The sequence below is a fragment of the Symphalangus syndactylus genome, chromosome 10, assembly GCF_028878055.3.
Source record: "Symphalangus syndactylus isolate Jambi chromosome 10, NHGRI_mSymSyn1-v2.1_pri, whole genome shotgun sequence".
Classification (NCBI taxonomy): Eukaryota; Metazoa; Chordata; class Mammalia; order Primates; family Hylobatidae; genus Symphalangus; species Symphalangus syndactylus.
This window is the reverse complement of record NC_072432.2, coordinates 23,843,553-23,860,746: the sequence shown is the minus strand read 5'-3', so window position 1 is coordinate 23,860,746 and position 17,194 is coordinate 23,843,553. Positions and strand designations below refer to the sequence as shown.

General features: G+C 42.9%; 1 protein-coding gene across 8 annotated transcripts in view; it reads right to left on the bottom strand.

Annotated features, from left to right (window-relative positions):
• Positions 1-17,194, bottom strand: part of CACNB2 (calcium voltage-gated channel auxiliary subunit beta 2) — a 403,231-nt gene that overhangs the window by 38,707 nt on the left and 347,330 nt on the right. For all 8 annotated transcript variants that reach the window (XM_055296693.2, XM_055296695.2, XM_055296694.2 and 5 more), the window contains 2 exons: positions 4,312-4,434; positions 1,882-2,018 (listed from right to left, as the gene is read on the bottom strand). In XM_055296693.2, the coding sequence (XP_055152668.2) occupies positions 1,882-2,018; positions 4,312-4,434 (260 nt within the window). The remainder of the gene's footprint in view (positions 1-1,881; positions 2,019-4,311; positions 4,435-17,194) is intronic.

The following is a 17,194-nucleotide window of genomic DNA, read 5'->3' as shown; positions in this document are numbered from 1 at the left end:
CACTCTCAAGTAGTCCCCAGTGTCTTATGTTCCCTTCCTGGTGTCTGTCTGTATGTTCTCAATGTTTAGCTCTCACTTATAAGTAAAAACACGTGGTTTTTTTTTTTTTTTTTTTTTTTTTTTTTTTGAGATGGACTCTTGCTCTGTCACCAGGCTGGAGTGCAATGGCGCGATCTTGGCTCACTTCAACCTCTGCCTCCCGGGTTCAAGCGATTCTCCTGCCTCAGCTTCTTGAGTAGCTGGGACTACACACGCGCACCACCACACCCAGCTAATTTTCGTTTTTGTTTTTGTTTTTTTTTTAGTAGAGACGGGGTTTCACCATGTTGCCCAGGATGGTCTCAATCTCTTAACCTTGTGATTTGCCCGCCTCAGCCTCCCAAATTGCTGGGATTATGGGTGTGAGCCACTGCACCCGGCCCCTGTATTTGGTATTCTATTCCTGTGTCAGTTTGCTTGGGATAATGGCCTCCAGCTCCATCCATGTTGCTGCAAAAGACATGATCCTGTTCTCTTTTTTTTAAGATAGAGTCTCACTCTCTCACCCAGGCTGGAGTGCAGTGGCACGAATCTGGGCTCACTGCAACCTCCACCTCCTGGATTCAAGTAGTTCTCCTGCCTCAGCCTCCCGAGTAGCTAGGATTACAGGTGCCCGCCACCATGCCCAGCTAATTTTTGTATTTTTAGTAGAGATGGGGTTTCACCATGTTGGCCAGGCTCGTCTTGAACTCCTGACCTCAGGTGATCCATCTGCCTCGGCCTCCCAGTGCTGGGATTACAGGCATGAGCCACCGTGCCCGGCCAATCTTTATTCTTTTCTATGCGTGCCTCTACTTTTATATGACTGAATGCATCTCACCATCCGAGTGCTCTCAGTAACCCAGGAATTAATGAAAGTCAATTCTGGGGTGGAGGTCTCAAAACACAGAGGAATCCATCTGAACTAAATGAACTTGACAATTATAAAAAGCCAGTTAATGAGGATGGGTGTTCCAAACCACAAAGCATAATCTGTTTCACTCTTCTGCTGACGATTGAAAAAAATACTTGCTCACATTAAAGTATTATCACTGACAAAGGGATTTGCATCTTAGATAAACAAATAAGATGTAAGATGGAGAAAAGAGAAATCCAGCGATTCATATTTAAGAAAGGCCTTGCCCATGTCCCATCCTTTCACATCGGGAGAGGCATGCTGCGTCCTTAGACCCGTCTGCATGTGATTCCATGGAAAATTCAGTATATGTACGAGAAGTCTTTCTAGTGATTCTTTTAGAGAGGGACAGACAACCTCACGAATCCTAGGAGGGATTATTCAGCCCCAGCTTCTTACATAACTCATCTGATTGCCATCTGCACAGGCAGTTTTAACTTGTTTCATACTTCACTTCTCTTTAAGTGCTTAACAGTGGGTAGAACTGAAAATTGAGTTTCTCAGGTGAAAATGAAACTAACGGATGACAAGAGCTGCCATTTCCTGATGACGTCTGAGACTGTCATCTCTCAAACATCTCCCAGCCATACTAGGCAGCTGCAGACAGTGGGATTAGTCACCAGGGCTATGATGTGCCAGACTATTTTTCAGTAAATGATTAAGGTTTCAGATTTTCCTCTGCACTGGAGCCTGAATTTAATACTCTATGACCTTAGCTCTTTTCATTAATGATAATAATTTGATACTTTCCCAAATAGGATGAAAATCAGGTGCTGGATTGAAGTTTTTTAAATGCAGGACAATGAAAGATTTGTGATGCTATCAATAAACCGTATCACCAGCCTCCTTGCTAATACATAATAAAGGATATAGAATACAGCAGACAACAGTACACAGATAGTGGTATAATCTAAGTTTTATGCAAACACTTGACATCTGCCTCATACCTGGAGTAGAATTTCCCTTGCTTGGCTCTCTGTTCATGCTGCAGCCTCATGTTTTCTAGTTTGACTGGGCTTGGAATGAATCCGATTTCACAGCCTTCTTTTACCAATCGCCCTATCCACCAGTCATTGTTAAATTTCTAAACACAAAATCAAAAGCATTAAAAATCAGTGCACAGAAGGTCAAATCCTTGTTCTTCCACACTATTTTCAGTCGAGAGAACTATGGCAATGACAATTAACTATGCCTTAAGTATTATCATTCAAGAAACCCTTCGGCTCATGGGTTTCACATGTAAGAAATGCTTTTAGTGTCCTCAGCAATCTATCAAGGGCTCTGCATTCCTTGTCTGTCCTGGTGCTGCCGTAGGACCAGCCTGAATTCTGCTGCAGCAGCTGCTGTCATCATGAGTAAGGGATAAGCTCTCTGGGTTCAAAGAATAACAGCCCATCCTACCAAGAGATCTTCAGCAAGCATTGTTACAGAAATCTTCCCCTTATATAATCAGACCAATTGGAAGAAAGAGAGAAGGAGATAAATATTGAAGTGTACCTTAAATATTTCACATCACAGGACAATTTACCTTTGTGCAAACAGTTTTATAATTACACAATGCGATGTTCACAGATGATTTCTCTACTTGTGTGATGTTGACAATTTATCTTTTGCAGGTGGAATATGTATCTTAAATCTTTGTGATTTGCCTTCATTTTCTGCGATTGAATAAATCTGTCCTTGAACACTTCGAAGAAGAATATACATTCTGTTTTTCTTTTCCTTTCATGATGGAAAGATCCCCCTTTCAGCATCAATCATCAAGAAGAGACCCCATAATAATCTAACTTCCTGGTGTAAAGTGAGATTCTAGGCACAGCATCACTTCTGATAACTTTTTCTATTGTTCCCACCTAGCCAGTATTTGACATCTCTTTTCAGAGGTTACCGAAACGGTAGGCTCTCAATTCTCTAGGCTCTTTTATTTTCAATAGAGACAGGGTCTCGCTCTGTTGCCCAGGCTGGAGTGCAGTGACACGATCCTGGCTCACTCCTGTCTTGAATTCCCAGGCTCAATCAATCCACTGGCCTCGTGCGTAGCCAGGACTACCAGTGTGTGCTACCACACCCGGCTAATTTTTTTTTTTTTTTTTTTTTTTTTTTGTAGAGATGGGGTTTTATCCTGTTGCCCAGGCTGGTCTCAAACTCCTGGGCTCAAGAGATCTGCCTTCCTCGGCCTTCCAAAGTGCTTGAATTATAAGAATGAGCCATAGTACCCAGGCTTCTAGGTTCTTTTTTTTTGGAGACAGAATCTCGCTCTGTCACCAGGCTCGGGTGCAGTGCCGCAATCTCGGCTCACTGCAACCTCCGACTCGCTGGTTCAAGCTATTCTCCTGCCTCAGCCTCTCGAGTAGCTGGGATTACAGGCATGTGCCACTGCACCCAGATAATTTTTGTATTTTTAGTGGAGACAGGGTTCATCATGTTGGCCAGGATGGTCTTGATCTCCTGACCTTGTGATCCGCCCGCCTCGGCCTCCCAAAGTGTTGGGATTACAGGCATGAGCCACTGGGCCCAGCCCTAGGTTCTTTTAATTGGCAGTTATCAACTCCTTTGCTGACAGCCTTTAGTGCAGTGAAGAGTTTCAATTTACACATGCTTCCTATGACATATTATACCCTAGATGGAAGAGCTCCAAGTATAAATTCCTTCAGGTCCAAGAAAAACCTCAGGATCACACACTGAGAATATTCTACAGGGGAAATTTCTGGTCAGTTTACACAGTGCTCCACAAGGCAGGCATTTGATAAATGCTGACTCCAAATAAACTTTAATTAAGGATGAAAGTTTCCAATTTGCAGGTTGGGTCATTGCTCACTAGAAGGTGGAGACATTCAGTGTGTAGGAAAAGGACTTTTCCTGATACCTCTTTGTTACCTTATCAGTGTCAATTCTTACCATTCTCTCATCCACTGCAGAAATTTAGCATTTAAGGAGGAAAAAGGGCATCAGTAGTTTGAATGTAGACACTGTCAGCAGAGAGAAGAGTCATGACTTCTAGATATTATTATTAAACCCTCCCCAGATGGCTAGACTTCAGGCATCAGGCAAAACTACACCTAGTCAAGGTGAAACATTAAAAAAAAAGAAGTACAGGTTAAGCATAAAAAAGGATCATCTACTCTAGCAGTTCCCAATTTCTGGGCCACAGAGCCCCAGGGAGCGCTGAAGTTATTGCAAGAGGCCTGTGACTTCTTTCCATTTTAAAAGGTATATTTATATTAGCAGAGGTTGAGAGCCATTGATTTAGTATGTATGTTATACAACTGCAGCGATGTGCAATGCTACTTCACAGAAACGGCATATGAATAGGAAATAAGAAATGGTATGTCAAGGTGAAACATTACGCTGTTAGAAAATGAAATTATTCTCCTTACTTCCTTAACATGCAGAAAATCTTTTGCTTCGAATGAGATGGCCATGCCAGGCACTGGAACATCATCTTCATGGGCCGCACTGTAGCTGACATTTGTCCGAACTGCAAATGCAACGGGCTTTGTCTAAAGTGGGAAAAGGAAGAGGGAAAAAAGTAAGAGCAAAACAACAGTGTCCCTCCTTTTCCCCTCAAATACAAAGACATACTAAATAACTACTGTAATCATTGTTGGTTTCCCCTCTGCACTGGTTCTTTATCACAAAACAGCTTGTTCATATTCAAAACACTTGAAATCTCCTAGCTCTGAGCTACACAACACCCATTTCTGAACTAGAAAAAGGCCATTGTTCTCTTTGAAAGCACTACAAGTAATGAAGGTGAAGAAGAGCCAGGGAAATATGTGTTTTCAACGTTGGCGCTTGTAGCAACTGTAAATCAGGAAACACAAACATGAATAAAACGCCCAGTTCTTCGGTTTCAGTGGAAAGGACTTAGTCACTGCCCTGCTACCCCAAACACCTACTTTAATTAATCATTAATGACATAATTCCGAAAGGTACAATCATTGAATGAAAAAAGAGCCAGGGAAAATATGCTACAACTATAGCAACTTTTATTCATGGCTGCAACGAATTATGAAAGTAATGACTTTTTCTTCTATTATTTCTCCTCCTTGAGTTTGTTCCACTACTAAAGATATTAATTAAAGCTCTCTTTCCTTATTTGATGCTTTGAAATTTTACAGATAAAGGGCCAGGAGTGGTGGCTCATGCCTGTAATCCCAGCATTTTGTGAGGCCAAGGCAAGAGGATTGCTTGACCTTAGGAGTTCAAGATCAGCCTGGGCAACATAGCAAGACCTCTTCTCACTAAAAATCAAAAACGAAAATTAGCTAGGTGTGGTGGCAGGCACCTCTACTCCCAACAACTTGGCAGTCTAAGGCAAGAGGATCACTTAAGCCCAGGGGGGTCTAGGCTGCAGTGAGCCGTGATCACGCGACTGCATTCCAGCCTGGGGGACAAAGTCAGTCCCTGTCTCAAAAAAAAAAGAAAAAAACAAATCAAACCAAAAGAATTCACAGATAAACATTTATTCTCTCTTTAGCTAATACCTATTTATCCACAAGATGGAAGAAACAGGTAAGCTCAGAAATGGTGAAAATGGTATTGTTCTAAGTGGTGGTATATTTCCTTCCCATTATGGGCAAGTGGATTGCTTCTGTATATTTCTCTCTCTTTTTTTTTTTTTTTTTTGATAGAGTCTCACTCTCTAGCCCAGTCTGGAGTGCAGTGGTGCAATTTCAGCTCACTGCAACCTCCTCCTCCGGAGTTCAATTGATTCTCCTGCTTCAGCCTCCTGAGTAGCTGGGATTATAGGCGTGACCCACCACGCCCAGCTAATTTTTTGTATTTTTAGTAGAGACAGGGTTTCACTGTGTTGGCCAGGCTGGTCTCGAACTCCTGACCTTGGGTGATCTGCCCACCTCAGCCTCCCAAAATGCTGGGATTACAGGCACGAGCCACTGTGCCTGGCCTCTTCTATATATTTCTTATATACATGATATATACAAAGTAACATAGTTTTTCATGTGATATTCCTTTTAACTTACTTTTCTTTTTCTTTCTTTTTTTTTTTTTTTGAGGTGGAGTTTCACTTTTGTTGCCCAGACTGGAGAGCAATGGCATGATCTCGGCTCACTGCAACTTCCGCCTCGTGCGTTCAAGCGGTTCTCCTGCCTCAGCCTCCCCAATTGCTGGGATTACAGGCGCCCGCCACCACACCCAGCTAATTGTTTGTATTTTTAGTAGAGATGGGGTTTCATCATATTGGTCAGGCTGGTCTTGAACTCCTGAACTCAGGTGATCTGCCTGCCTCGGCCTCCCAAAGTGCTGGGATAATAGGCATGAGCCACCGCATCCAGCTTAACCTATTCTTTAAAATATTATTTCGACCTCTCAGGAGGAGGGAACAATTTCTCCCTACTCAATGAGCTCTCTACCTGGACTTGCCAGAGAAGACACGGGGGAGTTGGAGTAAAGAGAACCCATTTTTATTTCCAAATTTTCCAAAGTTAATTTGTTCTACCTGACTCTTGTCTGGGTTAAGACTGAGTTAAGAGCCCTGATGTTACTATGGTCTAGTCACAATTTGCAGATTGGGAAAGGAGAACCAAATTCTGGATACAGGCACAATAGACATGAGGTGGAGTTAAATATTTGGAAGCCAGTTATTGACATCCACTGTAATTTTTTTTTTTTTTTTTTTTGCGACTGAGTCTCACTGTGACGCCCAGGCTGGAATGCAGTGGCGCGATCCCAGCTCACTGCAACCTCTGCTTCCAGGTTCAAGTGATTCTTCTACCGTAGCCTCCTGAGTAGCTGGGACTACAGGCACCCGCCACCATGCCTGGCTAATTTTTGTATTTTTAGTAGAGATGGGGTTTCACCATATTGGCCAGGCTGGTCTTGAATGACATCCACTATAATTTTTAATGATACCAGGGATCCTGCTTCTTGTGTGGAATTATGGGAATTAAAAATACACATAAATAAATGATGCCTATACCTGTACCACTGAAACACAATCCTTGATAGTATGATGTTTCTATTTTTTTCTAGAAATTTTCTTAAATATATAAAGTTTACTTCCAGAGCTACAATCATAATATACTGCATTCCATCCAATATTAAACATAAAGAAATTAAAAAACAAAAAATGTATATTTTTTAAAAAGGCCAGGCACCGTGGCTCATGCCTGTAAATCCCAACACTTAGGGAGGGCATGGTGGGAACATCACTTGAGCCCAGGAGTTTGAGACCAGCCTGGGCAACAAAGTGAGACCTCATCTCTTATACACACACACACACACACAGTTTTTATACTTTTAAAAATATATTTTGGCCAGGCGCGATGGCTCATGCCTGTAATCCCAGCACTTTGGGAGGCCGAGGTGGGAGGATCACCTAATATCGGGAGTTCGAGACCAGCCTGACCAATATGGAGAAACCCTATCTCTACTAAAAATACAAAATTAGCTAGGCCTGGTGGCGCATGCCTGTAATCCCAGCTACTCGGGAGGCTGAGGCAGGAGAATCACTTGAACCCGGGAGGCAGAGACTGCAGTGAGCAAAGATCATTGAGCCACTGCACTCCAGCCTGGGTGACAGAGTGAGACTCCATCTAAAAAAAAAAAAAAAAAAGACTACCTCAACCATTCACCATTCACCCTTCTTTGATACTTAGGTTCACAACATTATTCAATATGAAAAATATTCTGCTTTGAAAAATCTTTGTACAAAAGCCTCTTTCTACCAAGAATTCTTTTCTTAGGATGGAGTCCCAGAGGTAGCATGTGTCAGACATGAGTTATTAAGACTTTTAAATTTTTATTCTAAACTACTGTCCAAATGGGCCACACTGTTTTATACTGTACCCAGCACTAAAGCAAGATGCATTTTTTAGTGAGATGTAATCTGAAAAATATTTTAAAGTGTTTACATTTTGCTTTTTAAAAAAAACTTTTTAGAGACAGGGTATTGCTGTGTTACCCAGGCTGGTCTCAAACTCCTGGTCTCAAGTAATCCTCCCGCCTCAGCCTCCCAAGGACGTAGTCTTCATCAAACTCAGTTTTACCACTAGAAATACAATTTCCATGAGTAGATCCATCCATTATTCAGAAAAGTTTCTGATCACAAAAGTATAGCTCCAAGATTTAAAAAAAAAATCCTAGCATGGTCTTTCACTTCTTTCAGATTTTTCTTTTATTCCTTGGAAGATACGGAGTTTAAGCATCACATATAGTTTTTCATCAATGTAAGACACATTTTTAATGCCTGACTCGACGGAAGACCCCATAGAAAATCTTATGACTTTTACCAACTTTTTATCACTTTTCAATCATCTGAGTAGCAGAAAGAGGGGACTGAAAAAGGAAAAAGAAATTAAAGTGGTGGTGGAAATTGGTGTATAATTCCAGAGACTACAGGTAATAATTTTATGCTCTTAGATTAAGATGTTAAGTTGGAACGTGCCTCCTTTCTTGCCTCACCTCCTGTAACCAACGATGCTACCATTAGATGTGGTTTATATGGGAATTAGCTTTATGGAAGTAGGAAAGAAGAGCAGCAGATACCTATTCCTCAATATCTTTACTTCAGGAACTGTACTTCTAAAATTAGATTAGAGTACAGTCAAGGGATGCGGGAGACAGATGTAGCCAAGATAAAAGACCCCAGGATGCTAAACCAAAGAGGCCAGTGACAATGTCACTTCTGATTCCCTGGTCTCACTTCAGCTTCCAGTGTGTCTACAACGTGGAAGGTATTCTCCATATTAATTTCATTCGTATGGGTTCAAGAACAAGGGGTTTTAAGTGGACTTGGATTTGGATGTTGATTCTCCCATTTATTAGGTGAGTGGCCTGGGCAAATTCTTTAGTCTCATGGAGCATATTTTCACATGGCTAAAACAAGGGTAAGAACACCATTCTTTAAGGTAACGAGATTACAGAAAACGGATTGCACCAGGCTAGGCTAGTATTGTGTAAATAGTCATCCCTTGATATCTGCCATGATATTGTTTCCAGGACCCTCAAAATCTATAGATGTTCAAGTCCTTGATATAAAACAGTGTACTTGGCCGGGTAGAGTGGCTCAGGCCTATAATCCCAGCACTTTGCGAGGCAGAGGTGGGTGGATCACGAGATCAGGAGTTTGAGACCAGCCTGACCAACATGGAGAAACCCTGTCTCTACTAAAAATACAGAAATTAGCCAGATGGGGTGGCACAGACCTGTAATCCCAGCTACTCAGGAGGCTGAGGCAGGAGAATTGCTTGAACCTAGGAGGTGGAGGCTGCAGTGAGCCGAGATTGTGCCACTGCACTCCAGCCTGGGCAACAGAGGGAGACTCCATCTCAAACAAACAAAAAAAACCATACTATTTGCGCATAACTGCACACATGCTCTGTATGCTTTATCTCTAGATGACTTATAATACCTAATACAAGGTAAACGCTATGCAAATAGTTATTCAATTTTATTGCTTTTTATGTCTATCATTCTTATTGTTATAATTTTTTTTTTAACATTTTCAATCCACAGTTGGTTGAATCCGTGAATGTGGAACCCATGGATAAAGATGGCTGACTATATATAAAGTGCTTATTAATAGGCATTTGCTATATACCAAAGTAAATGCTACACAAAAGTACATATTTCTCTGTATTTACCCCCCATTAAGGCCCAGCACAAGTCATTTCCTGTGTGGCCTTCCACTGTAAACATCCTCAAACCAAACTCATCAACACAGTTTAATATCTGCCACATGCACCACACAAACTAACTCACTATTAAAGTCAAGATGCTTTTCTGTGATATAGATTCTTTCATAGTCTCTGGGACTTGAGCAAATGGTAAGGTTTTCCCATATTCATTTTCTTTTCTTTTCTATTTTTTTTTTGTTTTGTTTTGAGATGGAGTCTTGCTCTGTCACTCAGGCTGGAGTGAAGTGGAGTGATCTTGGCGCACTGCAATCTCTGCCTCCCGGGTTCAAGTGATTCTCTTGCCTCAGCCTCCCAAGTAGTTGGGACTACAGGTACATGCCACCACACCCAGCTAATAATTTTTGTATTTTTAGTAGAGACAGGGTTTTGCCGTGTTGGCCATACTGGTCTTGAACTGTTGACCTCAGGTGATCCGCCTGCCTCAGCTTCCCGAAATGCTGGGATTACAGGTGTGAGCCACCATACCCGGCCAGGTTTTCCCATATTCACTTTGTTTACAGTGTTCTATCTTGATATGGTTTGAATTTGTGTCTCTGGCCAGACTCATGTCGAATCGTAAGCCCCAGTGTGGGAGGTGGGGCCTGGTAGGAGGTGATTGGATCATAGGGGTAGATTTTCCCCTTTGGTGCTGTTCTCATGATAAGACTTCTCATAAGATCTGGTTGTCTAAACATGTATGGCACCTCTCGCCTCTCTCTCGCGCCAGTGCCAGCCATGTATGATATGCCTGTTTTCCCTTCATCTTCCTCGATGACTGTAAGTTTCCTGAGGCCTCCCCTAGAAGCCAGATGCCAACACCATGATTCCTGTACAGCTTGCAGAACTGTGAGCCAACTAAACCTCTTTCCTTGATAAATTACTCAGTCTCAGATATTTCTTTATAACAGTGTAACAATGCAGGAATATACTGACACATATCTCTTCCATTCTGATTTTCTTTGATAGTCCTCAAACACTGAGGCTTTTTTTTTAAACCAACTTGAAGTTCCAAGGGAATATCCCTTAAAGAATCATTGAACTTTTATCCATGAAACCATTTGTTGATCAAATGTATCCTGTTTTAAGTTGACAACTTCATTTTTGACTTAATCTCAGAATGATAAAGAGCCACATGCAACTCTTCCCTCTTACCATTCAGAGCCCTTGCCCTTGTTCACAATCCAAAATTTACTTTTGGTCTGGAAGCCTACCAGTTTGTTTTTCCCCTAGACAGGGTCTTTATGTTGCCCAGGCTGGAACTAAGTGGTGCAATCATGGCTCACTGTAGCCTCAACCTCCTAGGCTCAAATAATCCTCCAGTCTCAGCCTCCTGAGTAGCTGGGACTACAGGCTCATGCCACCACGCCCAGCTAATTTTTTTTTACTTTTTGGAGAGATGAGGTCTCACTTTGATGCCCAGGCTGTTCTTGAACTCCTGGCCTCAAGTGATCCTCCCGCCTTGGCCTTCCAAAGGGCTGAGATTATAGGTGTGAGCCACCGCACCCGGCCCTACCAAATTTTTATGGTTTTCCAGCATCATGGCCCTGGGGCATGGTTCACCTCATTCCTAGTTCACTCCTACGTGGTCCATCATAAATACTGATGAATAGAACTGATTCTTGGATGTGAATGTTTGAGGCCAGTGGGCCATTTACTCTTTCTTCTTATTTTGCTTTCTCCTTAAGGTAAAGAAGAGTCCCAAGAAGCAGGAACAAACAGAAGCCAAGAAATCTTGGTGTTCCAGAGGCTTCACAGGAACACCAGGAACAGTGGGGATTGTGACAAAAGAGTGACACAGTGCTCTGGGACATGCTGGGACACAAGAGGTGCTCTGGCTCTTGAGGAAAGCAAAGCTATTCCAGATCCCAAGGCCAAATGTAACTGTGGTCTGCTCTAGTTAACAGGTTGTCCTTCAAGCTGTCCTTTTCCTGCCACCCTCCAACTCCACCCCCCACCAGGTTTATCGGAAAGGCTTGGTCATAGCTGTAGGGTAAGATGGGGAAGAAAAGCAGAAGGCACAGATATAGAAATAGCCCACAGCCCTAGGTAGGATCCTGTAGAAGGAGCTTCAGGGATGGCTGCTGCAGAATTGTATTGAAATCTACATTTAGATTTAGATTCATCCTGCTCTACAGAATCATGAGGATGCTACACTGGTTAGGAGACAATATGGTCCTCCATTTCACTTTCACTGAACCTCTGTTAACATCCTAAGGACTTTATTGCCAGGCCAGTGTGCGAGCTGGAGTCTGCTTTTGCAGATTCTACCTGGATTCCTGGCCAACTTGCTTTGCGGCTATGGAGGGTCAGGCCCATGAGGTGACGTCAGACTTTTCTACCAGTTTTTGCTTCTCCCTGTTCCAAGCCAAGAAAAAAAGGAATTGATTCCTTTTCCGGTTTCTGGTACTTTCAACATGGCATATGAACACATGCTACACAGCATGAGGGCGACTGGTAAATCACCTATGCACTGTAGCCCCCTTTTTGGGATAAAGAATTAAATGTTTGCGGCATATTGGTCTGTGGACCCGAACAGATCCTCAGAATAAATTTGTAAGTACCAATTTGTAGAAGAGTGGCATCTCTTTATCTAGACAATAATGTAGAAGTGCTTTAAAAACATCAAGGTTGGTCGGGTGTGGTGGCTCACATCTGTAATCAGAGGCAGGTGGATTGCTTGAGCCGAGGAGTTTCAGACCAGCCAGGGCAACATGGTGAAAGTCTGTCTCTACCAAAAATACAAAAAAGAGCCAGCCGCGGTGGCGTGCACCTGTGGTCCCAGCTACTCACGAGGCTGAGGTGGGAGGATTGCTTGAGCCCCAGAGGTCAAGGGTGCAGTGAGCCATGATCACATCACTGCACTCCAGCCCGGGCAACAGAGAGAGACCCTGTCTCAAAAAACAGAAACTAAAACACCAAGGCCATTTCCTGTTCAACACTGCGTCTCCAGTGTGTTTCCAATCAATACTTATTGAGAAGGGAATGTGTAAGTGGTAAGAGATGTTAAGAAATTTATATGCTCTTCTTCTAGGTCCTTCTTTACCTTGTACATGACAGGACTTACTGTAAAATGATGAAAGCTACCACTTTGGGAATGTCGGCCAAGGGACAAACAATGTGCTGTATATTATACATAGATTGCTACATTTCATTTAACCCCAGCTACAATTGTTTTATTCCAAGGTGAAGAAACTGATTCTCAAAAAAGTTCTCCCAGCCATTCACTGTGGCACACACTTGTAGTCTCAGCTATTCAGGAGGCTGAGGCAACAGGATGGGCTTGAGTTCAGGGGTTTGAATCTAGCCTGGGCAACATTGCAAGATCCTTTCTCTGAAAAAAAAAAAAAAAAAAAAAAAAAGTAAAATTTTAAGACAATATTTGTGAAAGATTTTTTTTTTTTTTTTTGAGATGGAGTTGCACTCTTGTTGCCCAGGCTGGAGTGCAATGGTTAGGTCTCAACTCACTGCAACCACCGCCTCCCAGGTTCAAGCGATTCTCCTGCCTCAGCCCACCGAGTAGCTGGGATTATAGGCGCCCACCACCATGTCCAGTTAATTTTTTGTATTTTTTGTTTCTTGAGACGGAGTCTCACTCTGTCACCCAGGCTGGAGTGCAGTGGCACTGCTCACTGCAATCTCCGCCTCCCGGGTTCATGTCATTCTCCTGCCTCAGCCTCCCGAGTAGCTGGGACTACAGGTGCCTGCCACCACACCTGGCTAATTTTTTGTATTTTTAGTAGAGACGGGGTTTCACCGTGTTAGCCAGGATGGTCTTGATCTCCTGATATCGTGATCCGCCCGCCTTGGCCTCCCAAAGTGCTGGGATTATAAGCATGAGCCACTGTGCCCGGCCAATATTTTGTATTTTTAGTAGAGATGGGGTTTCACCATGTTGGCCAGGCTGGTCTCAAACTCCTGACCTCAGGTGATCTACTCACCTTGGCCTCCCAAAGTGCTAGGATTACAGGCATGAGCCACCGTACCGGCTGACGATTTTTTTTTTAAATGTTCTCCCAGGCCATAAGTGTTAGAGGTGGTGTTAAAACCTCTCTCTCTCCAAAGCCTGTGTTCCTTCTATAGTACTAGAGTGCTTTTCAATTAAAGGGGTGTGTAGATGGCAATTCGAACACATTTACACGTTTATGTGAAATTTTGAAGACTTGAAAGTTATAATTTACAAAATGCTAAAAATTGGTTGGTATAAAGAAAGGCAAAAAAAGATTGGGCCCAGGTCTGCCTTGCAGTGTGATACTAAATGAACACCTTCACATGTTAGAACGATGGGTGACCCTCATAAAGGTAACCTACTCCTTTTAAGTGCAAAGATGCACTTAAAAAACTCGAGGTTCAGGAAATCAACAGCAATGTCAAATCCCGATTTTCTTTTCTTTTTTTTTTTTTGTTTGAGATGGAGTCTCGCTCTGTCACCCAGGCTGGAGTGCAGTGGCGCGACCTTGGCTTATTGCAAGCTCCGCCTCCCAGGTTCACGTCATTCTCCTGCCTCAGCCTCCCGAGTAGCTGGGACTACAGGCGCCCGCCACCACGCCCGGCTAATTTTTTGTATTTTTAGTAGAGACGGGGTTTCACCATGTTAGCCAGGAAGGTCTCGATCTCCTGACCTTGTGATCCGCCCACCTCGGCCTCCCAAAGTGCTGGGATTACAGGCGTGAGCCACCGTGCCCCGGCCCAAATCATTATTTTTATTTATTTAGATCTTCCGATTCTCTCTTCACATCTCCTTTTCACCATCTATAAAGCTGTATTTCATGAATGGCTGGGTGTGGTCACTCACGCCTGTAGTCCCAGCACTTTGGGAGGCCAAGGTAAGTGGATCACCTAAGGTCAGGAGTTCAAGACCAGCCAGTGCAACATGGTGAAAGCCTGTCTCTACTAAAAGTACAATTTGCATGGCTTTTTAATCCCTCTGTAAAACTAGGGTCGCTGCGGCCTTTCAGTGTTTCCTGTGCAGGGTCCTTGGTGTGGAATTTTATAAACTATGAAACCATCTATGTCTTCCTATCTCATTTTTTTTTTTTTGAGTTGGAGTCTCGCTCTGTTGCCCAGGCTGGAGTGCAGTGTGGCAGGATGTCAGCTCACTGCAACCTCCACCTCCTGGGATCAAGTGATTCCCCTGCTTCAGCCCCCAAGTAGCTGGGACTATAGGCGCCCGCCAACACACCCAGCAAATTTTTGTATTTTTAGCAGAGACAGGGTTTCACTATGTTGGTGAGGCTGGCCTCTAACTCCTGACCTCAGGTGATCCACCCACCTTGGCCTCCCAAAGTGCTGGGATAACAGGCGTGAGCCACCACGCCCCTCCACAAGTCAGTCATCTTGAGAAGGCTGCTGAAGAGACCAACCACCTGGTTTCACCACCTCCCTTCCCACCCTGACTCCAGCACTGTTACTGATACATGAGCTAGAAATAAATTATTTCAGCAAATAGGGTAACGGAGTCCTCGGTAAAGCTTCCTTCTAATGAAACACAGCCCCCAGATTGTTTCTTTTCTAACAAAAAGCAGCCTGAAAAATCCAGCTGCAAGCATAGATAAACAAGCTAAAAGTTTGCATAGGTAAATGCCGCAGCTGTGCCAATAGATAAAGGCTACCTGGGGGCCAGGCATGTGCAACCTGGTGGCTCCATCTTCCCTTTTGTTTGTCAACCACATGTACAGTGAGGAACAGACAACATGGCGCTGGCCAGGTTGAGAGCCCATCTGCATAAAAGATTAGGGTGGGCTGGCCAGCATCTTCATGCACCATACAAATGTTACACCTGGTCCGAACAATCTCTTGGGCCCTATGTAAAGCAGACACCGCCTCCTCAAGCTCAACTATGAAACCCCATGCGTTTCACCATGAAACCAGATGACGCACTCGGGAGCCCCTCAGTTGGAGGAGAGAGCTATTCTCTTTTCTCTTTCTTTCACCTATTAAACCTCTGCGCATCCTCGATTTCCCTGCTGTGAGACAATGAACCTCAGATATTTACCCCAGATAACAATGCTTCATTACTATCTGGCCTACAGACCCAAAAGGATGGCCCAGAAACATCTGTTCAAGCTCCCCAAACTTCCCACCTTCTCGATGCTTCTGACTCATGCCCTCTATCCCCTGGCCTTGAAGTCCTTCATCTCACTGCCATATGCTCTTTTCTGCCTAGAGACAGATGCCTGGACCCTGTCATTAACAGATGGGTATACAAGAGCACCAATCTGGCAGGGCTGGAAGGATATTAGTGGACAGCTTTTTGGCCACGGGACTTGCTTTTTCTCACATCCAAAGGAAACTCCATTTGCTCCACAGAGGCCTGGTGTGTGGAGTCCCACAGGCTCCTGTCAGGGATGTGGTTAATGTTTACAGCAGGAACAACTTTTATTTTCTTATAGCCTTCTGGAATCACTAGGCCTAAGGCTGCTAAGCACCAATTATTATAAGAGGAGATAATTAACTTAAAAGTATCTTTGGTTATGAAATAGAATTAACACATTATAATTTCATGGCACTATAGTTCTAGCTTTCTTCCTAAACAATGACTAATGAGTTAGTAGTGACGCTAATAATTTGAATGCTATAACACAATGCATACCTTAAGTTTAATAAAAATGTGCCAGTGGTAGAATGAATACCTACTATTAAAAAGTGAAATGAAATTCACTCAAGGATAGAAAGAAACTTCTGACCATGATTAATACAGTTACTTAGATTTTTATGCATTGATTTCTTCATTTCCTAATACAAAGGTGAATTTTACTATGCTAAATAGCAAAGTATGGTTTTCAATTTTCATCCTGAAACTGTCAATCACTAACAACATAAAAGGAAAATTCATAGTTTGTTTTAATGTCTATAATGGATTTGTCTTAAATATTAACTACTCTCAATTTGCTCCTTTTAGGGAAATGAAAAAAAAAATGACCCAGATCCCTATTGTAAGAGACTACGGACGCCAGGCACGGTGACTCACATTTGTAATCCCAGCACTCTGGGAGGCCGAGGCGGGCAGATCACTTGAGGTCAGGAGCTCGAGACCAGCCTGGCCAACATGGTGAAGAAAAGACAGGTCAAGAAGATCTAATCCGATTTTATCCATTTACTTGTTGTGCACAATAACTTCTTAGAAAACTTGTTCTACTCTTTTATTATATTAAATGCCTCAGGTGGGAGTACAGCTATCAAGTCTTATATAGGAAGCACCCAGGAACTGAAGAGGTACTGACTATACTTATAGGAACCAGGTCATAGCCATCTGCTTTATTTAGCACTTACTGATATCTTACTTTCCAGTTACCCTTGTCTGATTATAACTTTTCGGTATCATCTTGCTAACTTTCAATGACAATAAAAAACTTTTCAACTTTATTTTTTGTGTGTGGGCAAAAATTCCTACAATATATTTTGAAACAAATATATATATATATATATTTTTAAACGGCCTCTCACTCTGTCACCCAGACTGGAGTGCAATGATGTGATCTTGCCTCACTGCAACCTCTGCATTCCATGCTCCAATGATCCTCCCAAGTAGCTGGGATTACAGATATGCGCTATGATGTCTGGCTACTTTTTGTATGTTTTGTAGAGACAGGGTTTCACTACGTTATCCAGGCTGGTCTCTAAC